Source organism: Hemiscyllium ocellatum, chromosome 3, assembly GCF_020745735.1.
Source record: "Hemiscyllium ocellatum isolate sHemOce1 chromosome 3, sHemOce1.pat.X.cur, whole genome shotgun sequence".
NCBI classification, from domain to species: domain Eukaryota; kingdom Metazoa; phylum Chordata; class Chondrichthyes; order Orectolobiformes; family Hemiscylliidae; genus Hemiscyllium; species Hemiscyllium ocellatum.
Window position 1 is genome coordinate 46,449,571 of NC_083403.1, and position 13,829 is coordinate 46,463,399.

At 39.6% G+C, this 13,829-nt stretch overlaps 1 protein-coding gene across 1 annotated transcript in view; it reads right to left on the minus strand.

Annotated features, from left to right (window-relative positions):
• The window catches only part of mdn1 (midasin AAA ATPase 1), a 186,184-nt gene that overhangs the window by 39,925 nt on the left and 132,430 nt on the right, over positions 1-13,829 (minus strand). Inside the window, exons 72-79 of the mRNA XM_060849750.1 lie at positions 13,025-13,098; positions 10,357-10,537; positions 8,900-9,059; positions 4,346-4,492; positions 3,500-3,626; positions 2,266-2,371; positions 920-1,035; positions 192-689 (exon numbers count right to left, since the gene is read on the minus strand). Coding sequence (XP_060705733.1) covers positions 192-689; positions 920-1,035; positions 2,266-2,371; positions 3,500-3,626; positions 4,346-4,492; positions 8,900-9,059; positions 10,357-10,537; positions 13,025-13,098 — 1,409 coding nt within the window. The remainder of the gene's footprint in view (positions 1-191; positions 690-919; positions 1,036-2,265; positions 2,372-3,499; positions 3,627-4,345; positions 4,493-8,899; positions 9,060-10,356; positions 10,538-13,024; positions 13,099-13,829) is intronic.

Below are 13,829 nucleotides of genomic sequence, written 5' to 3' on the forward strand. Positions count from 1 at the left end.
CATTCTTTCAGTACTGCACTGAAGTTTCCTCCTTAATTTTTGTGCACGGGCGCTTGGAGTGGATTTTGAATCCAGAACATTCCAACTCCGTGGCAAGTGTACCACCTACTGAGACGCAGTTGATTTTATCTATAGTACCTAAAGTTACAGTGTAACCAACATCATTGTTTTTAAATTACAGAAAGATTTACCATGAATACAGTGAGGTTTTGCTGGTTTGCTGACTCATTTCATCCATTTGTGCCTTTACTGCCTTAACTTCCTTCAACATGTTTGCCACTTGTTGAGTCACCTGTCGCCATGTGGGATCTCCTTGCCGCATTTTACAAGCACTGGGCAAGCAATCTTCAACCAAGGGTGTGGGGAACCTCAAATGGGGCTGGACAAAATCCTCAGGTAATGATGATGCTGCTGCCATTTCTGCATTTCCTGAGTCTGCTTTGTTGCTAACCACCTGCGTAGTATTAGTGGGTTTGTCCTGCAGCTCATCAAGTGTTTCAAGAGGCTTCTCTCTTGGACAACATTGCAAGAACCACAAAAGTTGCTCCAAGGCTACCATAAACTTCATAGACAGGGTGCGCAGTTGGTCCATCCAAAGTTTGACATCAGTCTGTGGTGGAAGTGCCACATCATGATCCTTGAAATCTGCCAGCCTTTTCTGAATATTGTGTAGACTTTTAATCAGATGTCTAATAAATGAGAAGGGATTTAAAATCACAATTTGAATTGTAAAAAAAGTAGGTAAATTATGACAATGCAATGAGTGTTATGACAATGCAATTCTTAAGTTAATAACTTGCTAAATGAAGTTATTATCTGGGGCTACATTAAAAAAAAAATGAACAATTGGAAAATTATATTTTTATTGAACAAAAATTAAGTAATTAAAACATTTGAAGTGCAGAGTCACACAACATACCTCAAGTTGACCCACTGCTCTGTCAGTCCAGTTAGGCACTGCCTTTGTTTGACCAAAAGTTTCATCAGATGAGCTGTAAATCCTTGACAACGTTCAATGTTACCCAGGCTAAGTTCCTACAAAAGCCAAGCAAACATTATGAAAATAGAAGATGAAATGTGACAAAACAGGGAAGTCTCTTGGCAATGGATTTAACTAAGATTGAGCTTGCTCTGTTGTTCTGGAGAATCTGATTATTTCCGTATTTTTCTGAACACATTATTTCTCATTCAATTCATTAGGATCCAGTCCAATTATTAATTAATATATCGCACAACACCAGTGTCTATTTACTAATGTGGCAATTTATTCAAGTCTTCAACTCAGTTTCAATAAGGTTTGCTTTCAAGAAGAATTCTGTTCATGGCCAATAATTAAATGCCTAGACCGGTTATTATTTACTGTTTGATGCACAAATTTCCTAAACTTGACACCCATTACTTTAAAAATTGGATCACATCGCCTACATTCTGAACTCTTCTCCTCTCCAAAGCAGTTAGATTCAGTGTTTGCTGTGCAGTGATTTAAATATTACAAATAATCTCTAATCCTGCTACAAATCATTTCCATTCTTCTTAATTGTTATAGACATGACAAATTATACAATGGATCCCAAGAACTAAAGCCAGCATCATAGATTGAGATTTTGAGAAAGAAACTTTGAAAAAAAGCTATATTCAAGGATAATGTTAAAGCAGGATTTATTGTTCATTCCTTGTTGTCTTAAAATTAACCAACTTATGAATTACGATCAGGAGTAGGCTAATAGCAATGGGCCGACCGCTAGAAAATGAGATTACATTAGTTAAGTGGCTGTTTTTGACCACTGAGGGGTCAAGCTTGACGTGGGAGGTTTCCCTCCCTAAACAAACCAGTTTTTGTTTTAAAGAAAAATAACTCGGCAACTTTTGTTGTTTTTTCTCTTGCTCCACCCTCAACATTTCGATTTTGCAGCTTGCTAAATTGGGATTTGACCTCAACTTCTGGGTTGCTAGTACAGTTGCAGAGAGATTAGAACGCTATAAATCGCTGCTTTTAAGGACCTATTCATTCCCATAACTTTCAAACAGTACAGTGCAATTATACTTTTGTAATTTAGTAAATTTAGCCAATAGCCTTCACCATTTTTTGGCAATATTTCCTGTTTGACATTGCACAGACATGAATATATCTATCCAGGTGCTAACATGACAATATAATTACTGAGTGGCTCGACACCAACCCCGATCAACTAAAAAATACTGGAGCTTCCAGTAGTCAAAGACAGCTAGGTTGAAATTCTGCCCATTGACGCTCAGAGTCATTACCTTGGCAGGAGTGCGCATGGCTACCTGGAGGGCAGCACGACGTGCAAGAGATTGATAGAAAAACTTCTGACAGCCTTCCCATGCAGCAGAAATTTCAGCAAGCAACCTGCAACATTAACAAATGTTAACTCCAAACATATTACTGGATTACATAGAACACAGACCTTTTGAACCAAAAAGTATTCTGCGTTATTGAAGAATTGTTTTACTCAGTGTTGGTGTTTTTAATTACTTTCTAGCACTAGTTGTGAAGATATTACCTGCCACATCTATTTAGAATTACAATTCTTCCTATTAATGATTGAGGAAGGGAAAAAAAATTATGAGAAACTCACAGAGGAAAATACTAATCTTTAAATTTTGTAAATTTTCATTCTTAATCGCAAAATAAGCAATGTTACAAGATAAACATTACCAGACACAAGAAAGTAAACTGGACCATTGAATGATGAGTGGAGGCTCTTAAGTGGCTCTTCATAGACCACGCAAGAGCCTGAAATGGTAGCAAGTTGAAAAGGATCTTATGCAATTGCTGGAGCAGTTTCACTGCCCAGCCAGAAAGCTCAGTTACTAGAGAGAGAGACACACAGAGAGACACACAGAGAGACACAGAGAGAGAGAGAGAGAGAGACACACACAGAGAGAGAGACACAGAGAGAGAGAGAGAGAGAGAGAGACAGAGAGAGAGAGAGACACACACACAGAGAGACACACACACACACACAGAGACAGAGACAGACAGAGAGGCAGAAAGAGATAAGCACACCCTTGCAGTTAATTTCATTTTATTTTCTCATTAAGAAAAACTCTCAGTCAGAAAACTAGATTTCCTGACAATATTATCTACAATTTAATCCAAAAGCAACATTTCACATCTTTCTGCAGTTGAGAACTTTGGCATTTCCTGCAGTCAAGAGGGACCTACTCCCAGAGCTACATGAAAAGAAGTCCCTTTACAGCCACAAAGGCAGAAGAGCATCACATATGGTCAGTTTTGCCAATTTGTCCACCCACTCACTCATGCCCTGACTATATCAACGTCATATAACAGCTGTTACAAACTAGTTAAAGACTAGTTACATAGTTAAGGACATGTCCACATCCCAGCAACACAAAGAACTGCACATTGGTGCTCATCTCCTCCTACCATTTCCCATAAACAATTTTTGTACAATTAACAAAATTAAAGATCAGATCCTCATTTAAGTTTCGCCAGGAACTATTGGCAGCTTACATGTTATCCAGCTCATCACTACTGCCAATCAGATTTACAGCTGTCTTCAGGTCAAGTGGATGCAGGCAAAATATATCCTGAGGATCATTTGTTCGAGACCAAGTTAGTCCTTTACGGTAAGACAGACCTGAAAGCAGAAGGCAGAAAGTACAATGCACTGTATTTCAGAATTCTGTGTCTGAAGTTTACTATTTGTAGCTTCCTGGAGTGTGAAGAACTCCAGGCCAACTCTCAAGTGTCTCTTCCTCACAAAGCCTCTCAGGACATCCCATCAGAACCAGTAACACACTAGAGCAACCGGTCAGTGAAGCAAGGTCTCAATGGCAATAATGCAACTTGATACAGTCCATGCTCAAGCTTCTTGACTAGTTTCTTTTCTAAAGTGGGGACAGCTTTTAATAAATCAGGCCTTACATTTAAATATAAAAACAACACGCCTAGAATTACAAGATGGATTGAATTCAGAGGGTGAAGTCATACTGATGTTATCTGACATCAAATTCGGTTTCATTCATAATCCAGCTATTAGCTACCCCATGCATTTAATAAGCAGCCTTTATTAAAATTCATAGGCTCCAGCTGATGGTACAGAGGCACATTGTTAGAAACAAAACTTGTTCCATAGTTAACATATTCTAACTATCTGTATTTCAATGTGCTATTGATTTATGGCCACAGTTTCAGTGGTACAAATCCTGATGCCATGGTTTAAGGGAAAGTCATCAGATGCTTGTAAATGTTCAGCTCCAGTCCAGAGGAAAATAACAAAATAAAACTAAACACCACCAACAAACCTGGAGAATCTCTACAAAACTTCTACATTAAATAATAGTGCTCAAATCTTACCAATTTCAGTGAGGTGTTTAAAGAGATCTGCCAAGGCCCTTTGCTTCTGCATCAGAATATGTTTGACTTCTGATCGCTGCTTGTCCTTGTCAGCCGTTTGGTCAACAGTAAGAGTTTGGAGGTCTCGTACGGTAGTGATGACATTACCTATCAGAACCAAGACAAAGCTCATAACCCTATAGCTTTACTAGGAAGGCTTATCAGTCATTAAAGTAATACAGACAACTTAAGATTCCCCTAATTTCATCACTGACAGATATTCACTGATAAGAAATGCTCATAGTATCAAATACTTCGTATTGAAATTACCATCATATTTACCTATTCATACCATCAATGCAGCCAAAAATATAAAAGTATACACAAGCTATTCAATATACTGCCAACAAACATGTACAATAAGGAACCCTCAAAACTTCACAGTTTTATTTTCTCAAATGAACATTTTGCACGTGAGAAAGAAAAAGAGAAAAGTAGGATTAGTGGGCCGAATTCTCAAATAATGATAGAAACTGTGTGGACCTTTATAAATGGTGAATGAGAACCTGATTGGGAAGTCCAGTCCCCATTTCTGATGTATGTCATGTTTGGTAGTTAAAGGGAGCAATGCGTGGTTTGCACCAGAAAAACCCAAACTTGGCCAAATTCACATTTAATTCAGAAAAAGCCAGGTAGGCGGGTAGTGCAGGAGTCTTCTGTGGCTATCCCCATTTCAAACAAGTATGCTGTTTTGGAAAACATAGGGGGTGATGGATTCTCAGGGAAATGTAACAAGAACTGCTAAGTTTCTGGTATTGAGACTAGCTCTAATACAAGGAGGGGTATGTCAGGTCCCAAGAGATTGATTGTATTAGGGGACACTAGTCCGAGGCACAGACAGACGTTTTTGTGACAAGCAGCGAAAAATCAGAATGGTGTGTTGTTGCCCTGGTGCCATGATCAAGGGTGTCTCAAAAGTTGAGTTCTAAATTGGAGAAAGGCTAATTTTGACGGCATCAGGCAACAACTTTCAAAAGCTGATTGCGGGCAGATGTTCGCAGGTAAAGGGACGGCTGGAAAATGAAAAGCCTTCAGAAATGAGATAACGAGAGTCCAGAGATAGTACATTCCCGTTAGGGTGAAAGGGAAGGCTGGTAGGTATAGAGAATGCTGGATGATTAAAGAAATTGAGGGTTTGGTTAAGGCAAAGAAGGAAACATGCATCAGGTTTTGACAGGATAGATCGAGTGAATCCTTAGAAGAGTATAAAGGCAGTAGAAGTACATTTAAAAGGGAATTCAGGAGGGCAAAAAGGGGACATGAGATAGCTTTGGCAAATAGAATTAAGCAGAATCCAGAGGATTTTTACAAATACAATAAAGACAACAGCATAACTAATGAGAGAATAGGGCCCCTCATAGATCAGCTGCAGGAGATGGGGCAGATACTAAACAAGTATTTTGCATCAGTATTTACTGTGGAGAAAGACATGGAAGATATAGAATGTAGGGAAAAAGATGGTGACATCTTGAAACATGTCCATACTACAAAGGAGGACGTGCTGGATGTCTTGAAACACATAAAAGTTGATAAATCCCCAGGACCTGATCAGGTGTACCCGACAACTCTGTGGGAAGCTAGGGAAGTGATTGCTGGGCCTCTTGCTGAGATGTTTGTATCATCGATAGTCACAGGTGAGGTGCAGGAAGGCTGGAGGTGGGCTAACGTGGTGCCACTGTTTAAGAAATGTAGTAAGGACAAGCCAGGGAACTATAGACCAGTGAATCCAACATCGATGGTGGACAAGTTTTTGGAGGGAATCCTGAGGGACAGGATGGACATGTATTTGGAAAGACAAAGACTGATTAGGGATAGTCAACATGGCTTTGTGCGTGGTAAATCATGTCTCACAAACTTGATTGAGATTTTAGAAGAAGTAACTAAGAGGATTGATGAGGGCTGAGCAGTAGACGCGATGTATATGGACTTCAGCAAAGTGTCTGACAAGGTTCCCCATGGGAGACTGGTGAGCAAGGTTAGATCTCATGGAATAAAGGAGAACTAGCCATTTGGATACAGAACTGGCTCAAAGGTAAAAGACAGGGTGGGTGGAGGGTTGTTTTTTAGACTGGAGGCCTGTGACCAGTGGAGTGCCACAAGGATCGGTGCTGGGTCCACTATTTTTTGTCATTTATATAAGTGATTTGGATGTGAGCTTAAGAGGTACGGTTAGTAAGTTTGCAGATGACACCAAAATTGGAGGTGTAGTGGACAGCAAAGAAGGTTACCTCAATTACAACAGAATCTTGATCAGCTGAGCCAATGGGCTGAGGAGTGGCAGATGGAGTTTAATTCAGATAAATGAGAGGTGCTGCATTTTGGGAAAGCAAATCTTAGTAGGACTTATACACTTAAATGGTAAGGTCCCAGGGAGTATGCTGAACAAAGAGACCTTGGAGTGCAGGTTCATAGCTCCTTGAAAGTGGAGTCGCAGGTAGATAGGATAGTGAAGAAGGTGTTTGGTATGCTTTCCTTTATTGGTCAGAGTATAGAGTATGAGAGTTGAGAGGTCATGTTGTGGCTGTACAGGACATTGGTTAGGCCACTTTTGGAATACTGCATGCAATTCTGGTCTCCTTCCTATCGGAAAGATGTTGTGAAACTTGAAAGGGTTCAGAAAAGATTTACAAGGATGTTGCCAGGGTTGGAGGATTTGAGCTATAGGGAGAGGCTGAATAGGCTGGGGCTGTTTTCCCTGGAGCGTCAGAGGTGGAGGAGTGACCTCATAGAGGTTTATAAAACCATGAGGGGCATGGATAGGGTAAATAGGCAAAGTCTTCTCCCTGAGGAGCGAGTCCAGAACTAGAGGGCATAGGTTAGGGTGAAAGGGGCAAGATATTAAAAGAGACCTAAGGGGCAACGTTTTCATGCAGAGGGTGGTATGTGTGTGGAATGGGCTGCCAGAGGAAGTGGTGGAGGCTAGTACAATTACAACATTTTAAAGGCATCTGGATGGGTATATGAATAGGAAGGGTTTGGAGGGATATGGGCCAGGTGATGGCAGGTGGGACTAGATTGGGTTGGGATATCTGGTCGGGATGGACTGAAGGGTTTGTTTCCGTGCTGTACATCTCTATGACTCTCTATGACCCCAATTTCACTATAGCAAGGGCCTGGACCTGCATTTAGGGACCACAGAATTTTAAAGTAGTCACAGATGCTTGTGAAAGGTAAACGAGGTCTGTGGAATTCTCAAGCTGAGAAGTTATTTTCATTCAAACCCCTTTCACAAATGGAGAGAAAAAGATTGCCTATGTTAGAGAAAGTTGAAAAATCTCTACTCTTGCTAAAACTATTCGGTGACATTTATAAAGGGGTTATGGTTATATTATTACGACAGGGGTTGGGGGAACTAGGTTTGTCGTTTAATGGGACACTTGGAGGTATTTAAAGGATGAGCTGTTTTAGGGTTATGAATAAAAAAAATCCTGTCTTTTTAACAAAAAAATTATATACTTAAGAGGATTTAAGAGTTTAGGCTTTCACAAATGAAACTTCAAAAATATATTTAGTAAAGGCTGCAATTGATATTTTGACCTTTATTAAATTTCATCTGAACATGACTTCTGTGAATATTGGGTGAGACAGAATATAGGTGTAAGGGTGAAAGAATAAGGGTTGGAGGCTTGGGTTGTCATGTATTTGCAATAAAGGAGGAAATATGAGGCAAGGGACAGAGGACCTAAAATTTAAGGACACAACTGAGACAAAGTCCCAATGAACTCAGGTGGACCTGTTAAACATCCTGTCTCAGTGGTTGGCTGCAATTGCTTCAGGCCGAGCCAGGCCCCACTACATCCTGCACCTGTCTTGGCCAAGGTGAGGAGGAGGGAAAGCAATGACAAAAATCAAGTCTGACTGGACACTTTCTTGAGATGGTGTGTAGAGCAGCAAAGCCTCTAGACTCTTGCTACCCTCCTCAGAAGGAAGTGATCCTGATATTTTAATATTGTCACTTGATGCTGCCTGACCTGTTCAATGCTGGCAAAATTGCTCTGTATTTTAATTTCAGGTTTTTAGCATCCACTTTAACCTGCTTTATTTGGGAAATGTGTGGTACTTAAAAGACTACAGGACAGAGATCCATAGATTAAAATGTCTGAGTTTGACATATTCGTGAAATTATCAAAAGGCTAAAGCATTACTGTGCTGTTAAACATGTTGGTACCAACTCTATTAAGAAACTTTCGCAGCTCAAACATTTACTCATGTTTCTGGAAAATTTGGTTCTTCCCTGCACTTGATTCCACTGAAGTGGAGGTGGATATAAAATCATAATAAAATTAATGACACATAACCCCCTGGAAGCCATTTCCTCTACATTACAATCACTGCTCGGTTTTGTGCCTTATCATTTCCTTATTCAATGCCTTTTTTTCTTCTTAAAAAGAAGTTTCAACAACTAAACATTTGTTTCTTTTTATTATTGGGTGTCTGCATTAGGACTATATTCAGACTAAAGTGAATTCATGTTCACAAAATGCTGGGAACCTTATCTTCATATCCTTTGGATACCTGTAAATTGATCCAGGTTTTCTACAAAACTGGGAAGAGAATTTGTCATCATAAGCTTCAGGCACATTTTCCTCATCCGTTTATCAAGTGCTGGGAGACGGCTCTGAAGAGAATTCCCTTCGCCTGAAGCGTCATCTTTTCCAATGTCAGGAGAAAATATCTGCAATGGCATGTGATGACGGTTAAAAATTGTGAAAACTTACTGTACAAATTTAAATAACGCATTGACTGAATAAAGAACTGGACTGTTGCTTACTTTCGCCCCCAGAAGAGAAAAGTGTGTTACATATGCTACAGTTTGTAGCTCTCACAGACATGTTTAACTGTAGCGGTGTTAGTAATAAGGTGGACCATTAAACAGTGTTTCAAAATCCAGCCTCAGAATTCCATACAACGACCAAATATAAATCCGACATACTCACTGCTTTAATAGCAAGGTGGTCTTATTGTGACAGCATCTCATCCAGTCCATCAAAGTTTCAGTCATTTAAATTCTTGTGCTATTGCAAACCAACAAACTTACAAACAACTTAATATTTTCATTAAAAGAAGAAAGCAGAGTGAAAGAATATGTAGGCCATAGCATTGCCACCAACTCTCAGGTAGCAAAAGCAGACACCACCAAATGGAAACTACTGGACTGGAGGAAAGTATCCTCATATGGAATGGGGGTGGGGAGCTACAGATATGCCACAGGTATTTATTACATCTGAAGGTCTGTAATAACATCTTAGACAAACGATACAGGCAGCAAGACTTGTGTTCATATCCTCAAATCCCAATAAAGAACGTGTACACTTCAACACAATGAGGGGGGGGTGAAGAAATTAAAAATGGACTAGCAACAGAGTGGGCGGCAACTGGCTATCCAGTAGCAAGATCGGAGACCTCTGGAATGCATTTAAGGGAAGAGTCTGATGGGGATAAATCAGTATTTCTTCATAAAACACAACATGGAATGCTCACCAAATGTTGATGGCATTTTAGGGAGCTGCACACAGCTTTGAAATGGGAGAAGACAATACATTAGCAGTAGAATATTCTTTCACACCAGTGCTGAATCCATGCTCTTTCTTAAAAACTAGTCATTTAGACTCAAAGGTGACAAGAGCTTACATAGGGATTGTCTCTTTAAGGTGATCCATGGAATAATTGAAAGGAGCAAATGAAAAGCACCATGGAGGTAACATAGATTTGTAATTCTGTTAAGCAACATAGGCTACAAACTTTACATTTAAATTTAAGAAAGGTAACGACTTCAAGTGGAAAAAAGTTTACATTTGTTGCAAATCAAAGATTGAAAATCTCACACTCAGTTGTTGCAATTTCTTGAACTGCATGTCCATTTCAATAAAAAGCCAACTTTCAATAATATTTATGTCATAGCTTCTTGGCACCGAATTGTTGATCAATATATGGTACAATAAAAGCTACTGCAACAACTTCCACATGTGTACCTGTGTTACATGACACTTCTCTCGAGAAAACTTTCTGAGCACACCATTCAGCTTCTCCAGCTTGGTTTGTTTCTGTTGGTCAACATTACCCAAGCTTCCAGAACTTTTCATTTCTGTTAACGCAGGACAGCATGGATTGTTGAGTACAGCTTCAAATTTCTTCATAAACTTGAACAGCGCTCTGTGGATACACAAAGTAAGTTACAAACTCGTTGATGATGAACTACAATATCAGGCCTTAAATGTATGCATTATGGGAATAGATGTATAACTTTGGCTTGAATTCCCTCAGGTTTAGGTAGTTGAGGGTCATCTAAAGTGTAGGTAAATAAAACTAAAGGATGTGATGATCTTCTTTGCTGGGAGTCCCAAGAGGAACCGTAAAAATTTATGCCAGACTCTAGAAGTGAAATCAGAGGCATTTTCTCTACCCATTTCTACATAGAGAAAAATCAGGAAATCTTCCTCAAAACTGATTGTACATCAAAATTGAAAACATAACAATTTTCAAATCGATCTAATGTAATGAGGCAAAAACATCAAAGCATTGTAGAATAAAGCTACATAAAGTGGCTTAAGTTTGCCCAGTTTGAATAATATCCCTTCATTTGTATAAATGCAATTTCAAACAAAGTTTGATACTACAACAACCGCTCACCAATGAAATTTTGAAAATTCCTCTGTCATTCATGTTCAACTATTTATTTGAAGTAGTTGGCCATTTATTTTTATATTCAACCTGAAGGAACAGCACAAGTTTCCACCTGAGAAGGTGCCCAGGTATCTAGCTAGTGTTGCTCACACCATCATCAACTTTCCTCTCCGAAGACTCCCTCCTGATACAAACAGGACATTTAAATGTTGCTGGAGAGTGGAAACTCTGACGGAGAATTGTGCTAATAAATATTTTGCCACCTGTACCATAATGGGGCTTTATTTCTTTCGCAGTTATGGTGGTAGCTGCCGGATACCACAGCAGAATGCCAAAAATCATTAGTCAAGATCATATAGAATGTACAACGCAGAAACCGGACGATGAGCTCAACTGGTCCACGTCAGTGTTTATGCTTTGCATTGTCAAACTTCAGCATAACAATCCCTCTATATCTCTTCTGTTAATTTAGCCTTCCTTTGAACATACCTATGCTATCTACCCCAGCTATTCCTTTTGGTACCATACACTAAACGGTAATCACTGTTCACATAAAAGTTTCTCCTAAACTTCATAACCTTATGTTTCATTTTAGATCATTAAACAAAGAACCATGCATGCTGGATATCTGAAACAGAAATTGCTGGCGAAAAACTTAACAGATCTGCTGCTTTCTTCCTTGCTGCAGATGTTACCAGACCTGTTGAGGGTTACCAACAAATGTCTGTTTTTGTGTTATATTTATGGCCCTGGTTTGGCATTCTCCCACACACAAACATTTTTTCTATGCCTATCCTGTCTTTACTCATCTTCATTTGATCATCCCTCAGGTGTTTTCTGAAGAAAAGACATATTTAATAGCATTATGTTGTGGAACCATGCAAATTCTTATTTTCCTCCAATGGCCACACTCTTATGTTGTGGAGTTGTCAACTCTGTGATGCTTATAGGTCATGTACTTTTTTAAAATGGAAATTCACCAGTTCTGACAGGTTATGATACACTGGGACCTGAAAAAGTGGATGCCCTGGCCCAGCAATCAGAACACTACCAGAGTGTCACAAGAGTCCCTATAGTCATGTGCTTTTTTACAGGACAGAACTGATCTCTATTACTGAGCTGCATGTTGTATTTCACCTTTACAAAAAAAACTTTCCCACTTAGTGGTCTACTGAGGAAGTGACAATAAAATAATTGAGCGTTTGACTTTCATGGATATGCTGCAAATAAATGGTAATAATGGATTAATTGTATTAGCGTAAAAGACTATAACTGCCTCGCAGGCAGAAACAACTTCAACAGAATTATGTTGAATGTACTGAATCCAGTCAGATTTCAGTGCCATCACATAAGGAGGTTCATTGCATGTTAGAAATATGATGCATACAGGCAGAACCCAGGTTGTGAACAGGTTTTATTCTAGAATCCATTCATGAGTCAATTTGTATGCAAGGCAGAACACAATGTAGGACAAAATAAAGTAGCCGTTCACAAGTACAGGAAACATTCACACGTCAGACTTTTAAAATTACACCCCTGTATGGGATTGCACTTGTAAGCATGAGTGTTCCCAAGTATGATGGTCATAAATTAGGGACTCCTTGTACATCAGCAGCCAACCTGGTTTTCACTATATTTTCAGATCATCACCTTTTTTTTGTCACGAGCCTGGTCTTCAGAACTATTTGAATATTCAGTTTTAGCTGGACTTTTGTTTTGTGGTGGCATGCACAAATGGGTCCTCTGAATGGATCGGATTTTCTCTTGAATCGCGACACACTCCCTAGGAGCCAAAGTTTTCCTTCTTTCCAGAAGATTTCCCCATCTGGATTACCAATGCACTTCAGGGAAAGAAATCTGCCATCGTTACCTGGTCTGTGACATGTGACTCCTGAATCATGCCAATGTGGTCGGCTTAAATGACCTCTATGCAATTAAGGAAGGGCAAAGTATGCTGGCTCAGCTTGGAGCACCCATGACCCATGATCAAATAAAAGAAAAGATTGTTCACATTACCTGTGCGTTTTCTCTACTGACTGCTTCACTGACCAGAAACTGACATCATTCCATCGACTAATCTTAACAAAGTCCTGTAGGTAGACATAACTGAATTACTACAGGAACTCAGGCTTAATTTAACGACCAATTCAATACTTAGAACACAAAAGAGGGGTAAAAGTGATTGTACAAGTTAGACAGATAGCAAGCCATCTCAGAAGTGAGAAGCAGCATTTTAGTATTTTGAGGCCTCCAAAAAGCATATAAATGCCCAATTACAAATCACCATCACTGCAACGCAAGTTAAATATACTAGATATTAAAAATAACGTACTCACTCTAAGACAACCAACACTATACAATGCAAAGAATCAACCTTCATTCACTGACGTAATTTGTCAACTTCATAAATAAAATCAGCACCATTTTAGTAACTGAGCAGTAGTAAAATAGTGACTCAGTGGATAACACTGCTGCCTCAGGGCCAGGGACCCGGGTTCGATTCCAGCCTGGGGCTCAGTGTCTGCGTGGGGTTCCTCCAGGTGCTCTAGTTTCCTCCCACAATCCAAAGAGGTTAGATTAATCGGCCATGCTAAATTGCCCATAGTGTTCAGGGATGTGTACGTTAGGTACGTCAGGAGTAAATACAGGTTAATAAGGTAGGGAAATGGGTCTGGGTGGGTTACACTTTGGAGGGTCGGTGCGAACTTGCTGGGCCAAAGGGCCTGTTTCCACACTATAGTGACTCTATGAACACCTATGCACCCCACCAAAGGCAAAGAGAAGAGAAAAGTTGAACACAATAACATTTCCTCGTTAGGGA